General features: G+C 35.6%; 2 protein-coding genes across 4 annotated transcripts in view; one reads left to right on the top strand and one right to left on the bottom strand.

The window, feature by feature from the left end:
• The window catches only part of lars1b (leucyl-tRNA synthetase 1b), a 20,304-nt gene extending 18,214 nt beyond the window's left edge, over positions 1 to 2,090 (bottom strand). Inside the window, exon 1 of the mRNA XM_016537111.1 lies at positions 1,954 to 2,090. Within this exon, the coding sequence (XP_016392597.1) occupies positions 1,954 to 1,959 (6 nt within the window). The 5' untranslated portion in view covers positions 1,960 to 2,090. The remainder of the gene's footprint in view (positions 1 to 1,953) is intronic.
• An 852-nt stretch (positions 2,091 to 2,942) lies between these two features.
• Positions 2,943 to 11,857, top strand: part of rbm27 (RNA binding motif protein 27) — a 23,746-nt gene continuing 14,831 nt past the window's right edge. The window contains exons 1-8 of one of the 3 annotated variants that reach the window (XM_016537091.1): positions 2,943 to 3,138; positions 3,709 to 3,827; positions 4,016 to 4,134; positions 4,582 to 4,661; positions 5,166 to 5,362; positions 7,325 to 7,630; positions 9,061 to 9,282; positions 11,392 to 11,565. In XM_016537091.1, coding sequence (XP_016392577.1) covers positions 3,080 to 3,138; positions 3,709 to 3,827; positions 4,016 to 4,134; positions 4,582 to 4,661; positions 5,166 to 5,362; positions 7,325 to 7,630; positions 9,061 to 9,282; positions 11,392 to 11,565 — 1,276 coding nt within the window. In that variant the 5' untranslated portion in view covers positions 2,943 to 3,079. The remainder of the gene's footprint in view (positions 3,139 to 3,708; positions 3,828 to 4,015; positions 4,135 to 4,581; positions 4,662 to 5,165; positions 5,363 to 7,324; positions 7,631 to 9,060; positions 9,283 to 11,391; positions 11,566 to 11,857) is intronic. The other 2 variants (XM_016537093.1, XM_016537094.1) reach the window with 2 other exon arrangements.

Below are 11,857 nucleotides of genomic sequence, written 5' to 3' on the forward strand. Positions count from 1 at the left end.
CGGTGTCATCAGCCGAGTGCAGCGTGGGTTTCACGCGTCAACAAATCCTGCCGGAGTTACAGCGAATAGATCAGAATGACGGTACATTTCATTAATAATAAGCCGGTTTAATGGTTTACACTCTTTACTTCATGCGGTTTAGAGTATTGCCTGCTTCATGAGCTCAAACAACAAAAAAAATGAAATAAACCGGTCCATTGAGCAGAATGGCTTATATTTAGCAGCTAGCTTCATGCAAATGTGTCGCTTGATCATTTATGTTTTTTGAGTCATGAGCGAAAAGTAGGAGCAAATGTTCTATCCACACAGTGAGCGATCTCAATAACGTTGTTACTTTCTTGCAAGTATTCATAACTCTATGAATGGAGTTGACAGCTGTCAATCAGAGGTGCTGATGCGCATCACTGCTGTTCTGATCTGGAGACGAGTGCCTCTATATAGCTTAGGAAATGTACCATTTTGGTTGCTGGAAGTTTTATTAATAAACAAACTATGACACTTAACAGATCACACATTAATTTATGAACTTAAGTTTCGATGCATTTCTAACTGTTTACATAAGGTAATATTTTAATGATGCTCTGCTGAATATATATATATATATATGCACTGCGGTCAAAATTTTACATATGCTTTGCAGTATCTGCAAAAAGTTAATTATTTTACCAAAATAAGAGGGGTCATACAAAATGCATGTTGTTATTTTTTTAGTTAGTGCTGACCTGAATAAGATATTTCACATATCTTGTTTAAATATAGTCCACAAGAGAAATTAATAGTTGAATTTATAAAAATGACCCCGTTCAAAAGATTACATATGCTCGATTCTTAATACGGTGTTGTTACCTGGATGATCCACAGCTGTTTTTTGTTTTGTTTTTTGTGATAGTCGTTCATGAGTCCCTTGTTTGTCTCGAACAGTTAAACTGCACGTTGTTCTTCAATCATTCAAGTCCCACAAATTCTTTGGCAAGTTTCTTATGAGTCTCTCAGTGTGAAAAGATGGATCTCAAAATCATTACAGTCATTGTTGGAAAGGGTTCAAATACGCAAAAGATGCTGGAAAACCAAAAACATTGTGGGACCTGAAGGATTTTTCTGAAGAACAGCAGGCAATTTTAATGTTCGAGACAAACAAGGGACTCATGAACGACTATCACAAAAAAAAGAAAAAAAAAGAAAAAACAGCTGTGGATCATCCAGGTAACAACACAGTATTAAGAATCGAGCATATGTCAACTTTTGAACGGGTATATTCATCTATTCTTGTGGACTATATGTAAACATCTTTTATGTGAAATATCTTATTCAGGTCAGCACTAACTAAAAAAATAACAACATGCATTTTGTATGACCCCTCTTATTTTGGTAAAATAATTAACTTTTTGCAGATACTGCAAAGCATATGTAAAATTTTGACCGCAGTGCATATATATATATATATATTCAGCAGAGCATCATTAAAATATTACCTTATGTAAACAGTTAGAAATGCATCGAAACTTAAGTTCATAAATTAATGTGTGATCTGTTAAGTGTCATAGTTTGTTTATTAATAAAACTTCCAGCAACCAAAATGGTACATTTCCTAAGCTATATAGAGGCCCTCGTCTCCAGATCAGAACAGCAGTGATGCGCATCAGCACCTCTGATTGACAACTGTCAACTCCATTCATAGAGTTATGAATACTTGCAAGAAAGTAACAACGTTATTGAGATCGCTCACTGTGTGGATAGAACATTTGCTCCTACTTTTCGCTCATGACTCAAAAAACATAAATGATCAAGCGACACATTTGCATGAAGCTAGCTGCTAAATATAAGCCATTCTGCTCAATGGACCGGTTTATTTCATTTTTTTTGTTGTTTGAGCTCATGAAGCAGGCAATACTCTAAACCGCATGAAGTAAAGAGTGTAAACCATTAAACCGGCTTATTATTAATGAAATGTACCGTCATTCTGATCTATTCGCTGTAACTCCGGCAGGATTTGTTGACGCGTGAAACCCACGCTGCACTCGGCTGATGACACCGTGCGGAAACGGAAGACGCTTTGTATTATGGGTAATGGAGTTCGTAGGGCCTCAATACTCTTCCCCAGTTTACAAGAACCGCTCTGTGATATTCCGGTGCAGTTATATGCAGTGTTGGGGAGTAACTAGTAACTAGTAACAGTGTTAGGGAGTAACTAGTTACATGTTACGTAATTTAATTACAAAATAAATGTAACTGTAACCTGTTACGGTTACCTATGAAAATGTTAACGATTACAAAGGTACATCTGAATATTTTCGCGCGCGCGCGCACACACACACACATCTTTTTTTGCTGTCTTAGTGAAGACATTGCATAGACTTCCATTGATTTTGTTTGAGCTCATGAAGCAGGCAATACTCTAAACCGCATGAAGTAAAGAGTGTAAACCATTAAACCGGCTTATTATTAATGAAATGTACCGTCATTCTGATCTATTCGCTGTAACTCCGGCAGGATTTGTTGACGCGTGAAACCCACGCTGCACTCGGCTGATGACACCGGAAACGGAAGACGCTTTGTATTATGGGTAATGGAGTTCGTAGGGCCTCAATACTCTTCCCCACACTAGATTTAAATAACATATTTTGGCTGATTTATAAGAATTAAATGGGGTAACTTGTAATCTGTAATATAGAAAATAATAATAAATAATAATAATAAATAATTTTATAGTCATTTATCAAATTATTATTATTATTATTATTGGGGTGTGCATTGTTTTTTTTTGTCTGTTTGTTTTTTCTCTCAGGATTGTTCCATACATTCCAGCATGGCATAAACAATTCAGTATTAAATAGTCTATCTCTGATGTGGGTGGCCATTATGAAAAGTGGGGGACTGGTAATTATGGTATGCATCATGGCATGTTAAAGCAGCTCTGTGATTGGCTGTCCTCTTTGCGTTGTGACGTTGCCAAGAACCTCCAGCAGCTCGTCCGACGTGCTAGTGACTACAGAAGGCCCAGTGTGTTTTCAGACGATGCTAGTAGGAATTGCGCATAAACACCCAGCCTTTTATCAGTATTAATCACTTGCGCGTCAGGATGATTATAGACAATGTTGACGCTCTGAAATCCTGGCTGGCTAAACTTCTTGAACCCATGTAAGTGATGAACAGTGACATTTGAAAGAGTGAAGCTAACATGCTAACAGCTTAGCTGGGTTTCAAACCACTTAACCGCTCTGCGAACAGATATCGCTTACTTTGATTGTTTTTAAATGATAGTTCATTTGTGTTGTATTCATATACAAGGTCATATTGTTCAGAAAACTAACACATCTCCCAGTTAGAAGCTATGAAGTAGGAAGCTTAGCTAAGAGGGTCTGCTGGCAGAGTCATCAAAACAGCCTGATAGTTTTCATAGACTGGGCCAAAACAGGATCAGGGCACAAGTTATTTTCGTTTTAAAGCCTTGGCATGTGTGATCAGCAGGCAGTTTATTTTTGAAGTCAGTAGTGTGGTTGTTGCACTAGCTGACAACTTGTCAAGTGTTTGATTTCAGTGCATCCTAGTAGTAGACCTCTTGGAAAAGCTGCTAGTAAACAACACTTATGTTGTGTATTGGTGTTTTAGAAGACCTGCATGGATACACGTGACTTTTGGATTAGATAGGAAACTTCTTGTCTTTTGCATGTGTGGATTTACATGAAATGAACCTGAGATCTTTTACAGATGTGATGCTGACCCGTCTGCATTGGCGAACTACGTTGTGGCGTTAGTAAAGAAGGATAAACCAGAGAAAGAACTCCGAGCGTTGTGTGCGGATCAGCTGGATGTTTTCCTTCAGAAAGGTATTGGTAAAAAAAAGTCTTCACATAGCTGTTTGTTCTAAATTTAGAAAGTGTTGTGAATACTGTGCACATACGTATGCAATTACTAGCGAATTCAGGCCCTTTTGTCAAGCGTGAATGATTTAATAAGAGTATCATGCGCTTTGTTGTATTTACTGAATTGATTCATTGTTCTGTTTGTTTCACAGAGACTACAGGGTTCGTCGATAAACTCTTTGAATGCCTAACCACCAAAAATTATTTGGGAACTCCAGCTGCTAAAGAAGAGAGTAAAATCCCAGTGCAGAAGCTTGAGGAGAAGGAAGAGGTAAATAGTCACTAATAGGAAATAACAGTGTAAAATATTTGTTATTGTTTATAATGTTGCAAAATGTAAACTGTGTAATGACACAGCTCTCTATATAAAGTTGGATACATAAGTGTATCCAATATAAATGGTATAATCGCGAAAAGCGATATATACTATATAGCAACTGCTTGATTGTTTATATAATTGAAAAATGTAAACTGTATTATCACCCAGCTCTAATCTGCTTGATGCAACTATAAAGCATGAAGATGTTATGACATTATAAACATTATCATCATGATTTTCTTTAAAACGATGTGTATTGTTAAAAACATACAAATAAAATTGACTTGATTTGACGTGTATAGTAGTGCACTATACTCTCCAATAGTCATGACAGATTCCTAGTGTAAATAAATGAATAAATTGCATTAATATTAATAACACATTGACATGTGTTTTCAGCCTAGTCATGTTGAAGATGATAGGGATAACAGAAGAAGAAGAAGCCCATTAAGGAATCGTTCAGACTTCAACGAATCAAGGTTGGTCTTCAAAAGTGTTTTAGTAATTCAGTAATATAAAGTTTTCCTGTAATTCAAAGCTGAATTTTCAGCATCATTACTCCAGTCTTCAGTGTCACATGATCTTCAGAAATCATTCTAATATGCTGCTCAAGCAACGTTTATTTTTAGTGTCAATGTTGAAAACAGTTGTGCTTCTTAATATTGTTCTGGAAACCATGATGTATTTTTTTCAGATTTCTTTGATGAATAGGAAGTTAAAAGAAGCAACATTTCAAATAGAAATAATTTGTAACAATGTAGAAGTCTTTACGGTCACCTTTCAGTTTAATCGTTGTAATGCATCCTTGAAAGTATTAATTTCTTTAAAAAAAAAAAAAATCTTATTGAGTACCTCAAATTATTCCATGAAACTTCCATTATGTGTAAAAACCCTTTCACACCAGACATGAGGCAGTTAGAGCTGTCCAATGTATATCAAATTCACTGTTCAGTAACACGCAGTATCTAAACGTCTCAACTCAGGGCTAGAGATGACCGCAGGAGAGACGACCGTAAGCGACGGGAACTGGACCGTCATGGAAAGAGCGGAGAATCGTACCGAGACCGACATGAGCGACGAGGAGGAAGCTCACGGGGGAGAAGCTACAGTCGAAGCAGGAGTCGTAGCCGCAGTAGCAGCCGTGGAAAGAGCCGAGAAAGAGAGCACAATCAGAGGAGAGGTGAGAACCGTCCCAAATCATTACTTTTACCTATACTTAAGTTCATTTGTGTGCAACAGAGTGCCTAGAAATGTATTTAATTTAAATGGTTTATCGTTCCATAATATGATGCACTTTTTTTATTTTATTTATTATTTTATTCTTAAATGCATAAAAAAGAAATTAATTCAAACATGGAAGGACTTAAATATACATATTTTCTAATATGCATATATTTAGATTTTTTTTTAAAAATTGGTATAAAAAATGTCAGGCCGATGTAACTGTCCTGATATCATTAAATAATAAATAATTAAAAGAAAGCAATTTTTGAAAGTGCTTTGGTGTAATCTTTTGTTACTATTTCTTAGGAAATAAAACTGCTTATTAATAGTTGAAGAAAATTTGAGGAATTTGAGGACGAAATTATATCACAGAGAGAGCCCTTAAAAACCTTCAAGGCTTTGTTTTATAATATTCGTGTTTATTTAGTAATTTATTATATTTGTTTTAAAAAATGCCTTTTAACTTAAATATTTAAAAAAATAAAAAAAAACTAATATAAGACTAGTACGTATGCAAGGTAAATATGAAAATGCTTGTAAGCAAACAAGAGATACTTGATGGTTATGCCACTTGACATTATTCGAGTTAACTTGTGTTTTTTTCAAAATAGTATAAAAGTTTTTCTAAACTGTTTGCAACCAACATAAATTAAAGCAATAAGCCCCAAGAAGCCGTGGTTTACAGTGAATTTATAACAGCTAAGGGGCATTGTTAATAAAAAAAAAAAACACCTTAGCTGTTATAAATTCACTGTAAACCACGGCTTCACGGGGCTTATTGCTTTTATAAAACGGTTATTCCATATACGTAGTTAGGTTTCACAAAATAAAACAGAGCAAATAAAGTGTAATGATATTAATAAAAACAGTATTCTTCCACCAAACAATGTAGTTCCTCAGAAACAGTTGTGGTTGCAACAAAGTGGTTGCCGAGCAACACACAAAGTAAACAAAGGTGTATGTTTGTAGAGTAATTTACAACAGCTTCGAACGTGGCTCAACCAATCAGAATCAAGGACCGGAACTATCCGTTTTATAAACTTGGAATTGGAAATAAAATTGGCCTTCTCTGCTGACTAATCGCTTCTCCTAAATTTGGAGAGTGACCAAGCAGTTGAAGTAGCCTTACGGACGCTGTGCACACCTTTTTTAATAGGGTATATGTCGAACGTCACCTGACCAACCCCGGAAAACAGGTCTCATCACTTCCGCCTGTCGGAGAACGTGTTAACAGCCGTATTAAATAATAGCGATATCTATGGACTTTTAAGATAATCAGTTAAACTAGCTAGCTGTTTTTATATCTAAATGTTAGCGAAAAGAATAAAAATAAAAAACTTTTAGATATCAGTCCGCATATGTGATGGACATTGGTTATGATAATCTTTGGTATCTACTTTGAAGGTGTCTTGAGTAAAACTGCTTTATATTTAACGAAGCATATGCAAAACGCTTGAACCGGAAGCGACGAGGCTCGGTTAACAGAATACGGAAGTCTGTTGCGCATAACCCCTATTAGCACACTTAAAGTCTATAGCAGGCGAATGGCTCAAATCGAAACTACTGCGGGACAGTTCGCCACTTAAGTGCAGTAAACAAGCAATACAAATGCTAAAAGCTTCTTCTTAGCAGACGACTATTATTCTAATTACAAATAAGTGCAATCAAAATACAAATTATAACAAAAGAAAAATAGAAATAGATAATAAATGAAATATTCCTTTCTAGCAGCAAATAAAAATCTAAACAACAGAAATAGAAACAAAGTATTAAGCAAACATTTACGCTCTGGCGCCGCCTCTGCTGACTAATCGCTTGTCGTTGACTGTAAATTTATTTAAACAACTGTCAGGATTTCTTTCTTTGCAAACAAACATTCAACAAATGTGTCTTCATTTTAAATGTGCTTTTATTTCAGCAGAGCACAGATCCAAATTTGAGCCGGAGCGGAAGGACATAGAGCCTTACAACCCATCCTCTGCCCACATGGGTAACCCACACCACCAGCAGACCCATCCACCCCCCCTGCTCCCTCTGCCCCTTCCTCAGCACCAGTTCCACTCTTCAGGGAGCCCAGTCGTCCCCAACGCTGTAACCGTGGTAGCACCGGCTCACCTGCCCGACAGCACTACAGAGAGCTGGTCCACATACTTCACCAACCACACAGACGGCAAGACGTTCAACAAGAGCAACACGCTTAAACACCGCTGCAGAGACTACGACGGTAAGACGCAATTCACTTTTGTCACATGTTTGGTGTGATTATGGTGCTTGTATGACTTTTCCCTGACTTTTCTAATTAGTGTTGTTATTGTTAACTAAAACTTTAAAAAATTGTTTTTGGTAACTGAAAAAAAAAAGCTACAAGAAAATTAGAAATGTTGCTTTGGCAACTAACTGAAAAGTTGAAGTACTAAAATTACTGAAACGAGAACTAAAATAAAAATAAATTAAAGCTAAATAGGTGTGTTTTTTTTATTGTTGGTTTTTTTTCACGATAATTTATTTTTATATAAAGTAGTATTTAAATTATACTAAATAACACTGTTTCTAATGCATTTTATATTGTTTAAATTAGCAACAGATTAAAAAAAAAAAATGTTTTTCAAAAATTTTGGACACTTAACTAATGGACACTTGTAATTCATCACATTAAATACGAACTTGTTCTACTAATGTGTGACAACCAGAAAGTGTACAAAAACATGTTTGCTTGGTTTGAAATAAAACAATTAGGGTTGCAAAAAGGTGGAACATTTCCAGTAAATTTCGGAAACATTCCAGAAATTTTGGAAACTTTCCAGGATTTTTTTGAATATTCCAGGGATTTTTGGAAAGTTTCCGGAAATTTACCGGAAATTTTCCACCCCTTTGCAACCCTAAAAACAATAGATTCACTGTTCGAAATGAAGACAGAAAGCTATTTTAAACATATTAAACCTAACAAACATGTTTCGTTTAAAGTGTGCTTGTGCTTTCTTTCTTAAAGGGGTCATATGATGCGATTTCAAGTTTTCCTTTGCAACTTAGTTTCATGTTTTAATGTTTTAGCTCTTAAAGTCCAAATACATTTTGCAGCCACTGGATGTCTTTAAAATCGAAGTCCAGTGACGTATAATCCGAAACACTGATGTGTCTTGATGTTCTCTAAGGACACAGTTTACTCTTTTGGGTGTCTGTTTCTATAGCATCACTAATGACTATGGCGTAGCAGACTCACTGCATGGCCTTATGGGAGTGGCGTTAAAGCGGCAGTGTTTATATTTACTACCCTGTATTTCTGGAGCGAGGGTATTTTTCACACTGCTGGGAGTAGCAGGAGAATGTCCACAGAGATTACTGAAGGATGGATGGTTAGCTCGATTATCCCTGATCTTATTAAAGAAGCTGTGATTTGGCATGTTGACGGGAAAGAGACGTGACGATCCATACAGCACTGTTTACATGGAGCAAACTCCACTGAAGAATGACCTCAGTGACCAGAAGTTCATCCACCTTGACAAGTACTCCTTCCTCAAGGATGACTTGAATAGGGCTCAAATTTCAAAGTGCTTTGGAAAAAAATTACATCTTTGCGTTTCTGCTTTTAAACAGTCCAGAAAGACTGATGTGATATTGTTGATTTTAATGTTTAGTGTTTCTTTTTGTTGGCAGAGAAAGGATTTTGTATACGAGGCGATCTCTGTCCTTTTGACCACGGTAATGACCCTCTGATCGTGGATGACGTCACACTTCCTACCATGATCCCGTTTCCACCCCCACCAGGCCTGCCACGGATGCCCATGCCGCCAATGACAGAACCACCTCCTCGCATGCCCATGCCACTGCCCCCTCCCCACGGACAGCCTCCGCCTCCAGGCATCTACCCCATGCCAGGTGAGTGTCATTTTGATTTCAGCATGCTAGACTAGCTTTTTCCTCAATTAAGTTAAAAATAAAAAAGGATATAATTATATCATTTTTATGCATACTTGTTTTATTTATCATTATTAATCATATCATTATTAATTTATTTATCTTTTTTATAGATTTAATTTTAGTTTTTTTTTAGTTTAGTTTAGTTATTTAATTACTAATTATTTATTTTAATTACTTTTTTTTTTTTAAATCAATAAAAATTTTCAGTTGACATTAAAATCTTATATAATTATGTATCAGAATAGAATTTTCCAGAAAATAAGTTTCACCTGAAATAAAACTCACACAAGGTCAAAATTGCATTGTTGAGAGAGAGAGATAGAGAGAGAGAGAGAAACTCAGATAAGTCGCATCAGTGTGTAAGTCATATTTTATTACATTCAGAAATAAATAGGGATGTAATGATTCACTCAACTCACGATTCGATTCACTATTTTGATTTCACGATTTGATTTTCTCCCGATTTTTTTTTACAAAATGAGATTGAAGACATTATACAGTAAATGAAAAGGTGTCGTTTTATTAGGCTATTGCTGCACGCACCTTTGTGAAATTGAAATATAACAAAACTCAATTTAAAAATTTAAAACAAACCCCAAATCAAACAAGTAACACAAATAAAAGATTTGTGCTCTTTCCATTTAAAATTAGAGGCAACCACTGGATTTTAATCACGATCCAAACAAAGATGCGGCATACATGCAGCGTGAGTAGTTTTTAATCTAAATTAGACTGTATAATTTCGAAATTTGAAGCAAAAACAGAATGGTCTGACTTTAGTTTTGTGAAACTATACTACAGTACATAAAACATCTGAACGAAACCGCATAAGGGCTGAATGAGACGCAGATTCACTCTCTGCCAGCAGGTGGCGCTTATGAACAGCAATGATAGTGTTTCCTGGGTTACCGCTGTAAACAAAGCAGAGCTGCGCCCATGAACACTACTTTAATATGCATTGTTCAGAGGCAAGATGAAAAGAAAATACCACGCAAACTTTTCTAAAGATAGTCAGTTCCCTTCAGAGAGACATTCATGTAAACTCCTACTCCAATTGTATCGCGATTTGTTTAGCATCTCAACCGATTTGAATCGTCACATATTTGAATCGATTTTCAACCGGCTCACGGTTAATCGTTATGTCCCTAGAAATAAACACTATAAACGTATTTTTGTTTGTCACAGATTCTGACATATTTTACACTTAGAACTTAGAGTATGAATCTTGCGATTAATAGTTTTGAATGATAAAGGAAACTCTGAGAAAGTGCTTGTAAACACATTTGGTAATTTTTTGTTAACCAAAGGGAAAGAACCTGCGTGCCATTTTAGCCATGTTTGATTAATAATGATGATTAATAATTTCAATTTAATTTGTTAATGTTTATGTATTAACAAAAAACGTAATGACTTTTTTTTTTTTTTACAGTTTTCATTGAAATATTGATTGAATTATTTTATTATTATTATTATTTTAATATTTATCAATTGACATTAAAATCTTACAACACTGCATCACAGTATTACAAATTTGCACAAGGTCACACAGATAAGTCACATCTGTGTGTTAGTCACATTTTATTGTTTCATTTAGAATAATGCACAACAACGGTTAATAAAAATGAAACCTTTACAAACATTAAAAATTTTTGTTTCTCTCACTCCACAACAAATCCTTTCAATTTAACAGTATTCAGAACAAAACAGGAATGAAAAATATATAAGTATAAAGTATAAAACAAACAAATTATAATGGCTTTCATTATAAGCAGCATTTATTATAAATGCCAAGCCTAAACAAATTTATTTAAAGCAAAATTGATACTACCTGCATGTGGGAAATTCACTATACATGTTTTGTGTATTTTCAGATGATTAAAAAAATGTTATATTCTGGAAAATACAGTAAATGCATTTGTTAATTGTTAATTTTTAAGAATTTGTTAAAATGTAAGGCTGCATGTAAAATGTAAGGCTGTACTTTATATTAGCAGCATTGAACTTGAAAGGATTTCCCTAAAGTTAGCTGTAGAGAGTGTGGTTCAGTTTGCTCTTGTCTTGTTTTAGGGCCTCCTCTAATCCCAGCTACTAGGATAGACACTCAACCCCACTCCAGAACCAGCACCTCTTCCCCTTTGGCCCTGCCTGGAGTGAGACCTCCTCCTCCTCCTCCACCACCACCTCCTTCCTCATCTTCCTCCTCTTCTGCCTCTCTTCACCCTCAGTACACTCTCTCTGAATGTAAGCCACTGACTGCACTTTTCTCTTCACCGTTTGAGCAGTGGTGCTTCTAGAGCTTACTGTGTTTTAAAGGGGTCATATCGTTGAAAACATGCTCTTTTGGAAGAAAACACACTTAAAGGGATAGTTCACCCAAAAATGAAAATTTGATGTTTATCTGCTTACCCCCAGGGCATCCAAGATGTTGGTGACTTTGTTTCTTCAGTAGAACACAAACGAAGATTTTTAAGTCAAACTGTTGCAGTCTGTCAGTCTTATAATGCAAGTGGATGGGAATCACGGCTTTGAGAGT

Source organism: Sinocyclocheilus rhinocerous, unplaced genomic scaffold (genome assembly GCF_001515625.1).
Source record: "Sinocyclocheilus rhinocerous isolate Xijiao unplaced genomic scaffold, SAMN03320098_v1.1 scaffold95, whole genome shotgun sequence".
Lineage (NCBI taxonomy): Eukaryota > Metazoa > Chordata > Actinopteri > Cypriniformes > Cyprinidae > Sinocyclocheilus > Sinocyclocheilus rhinocerous.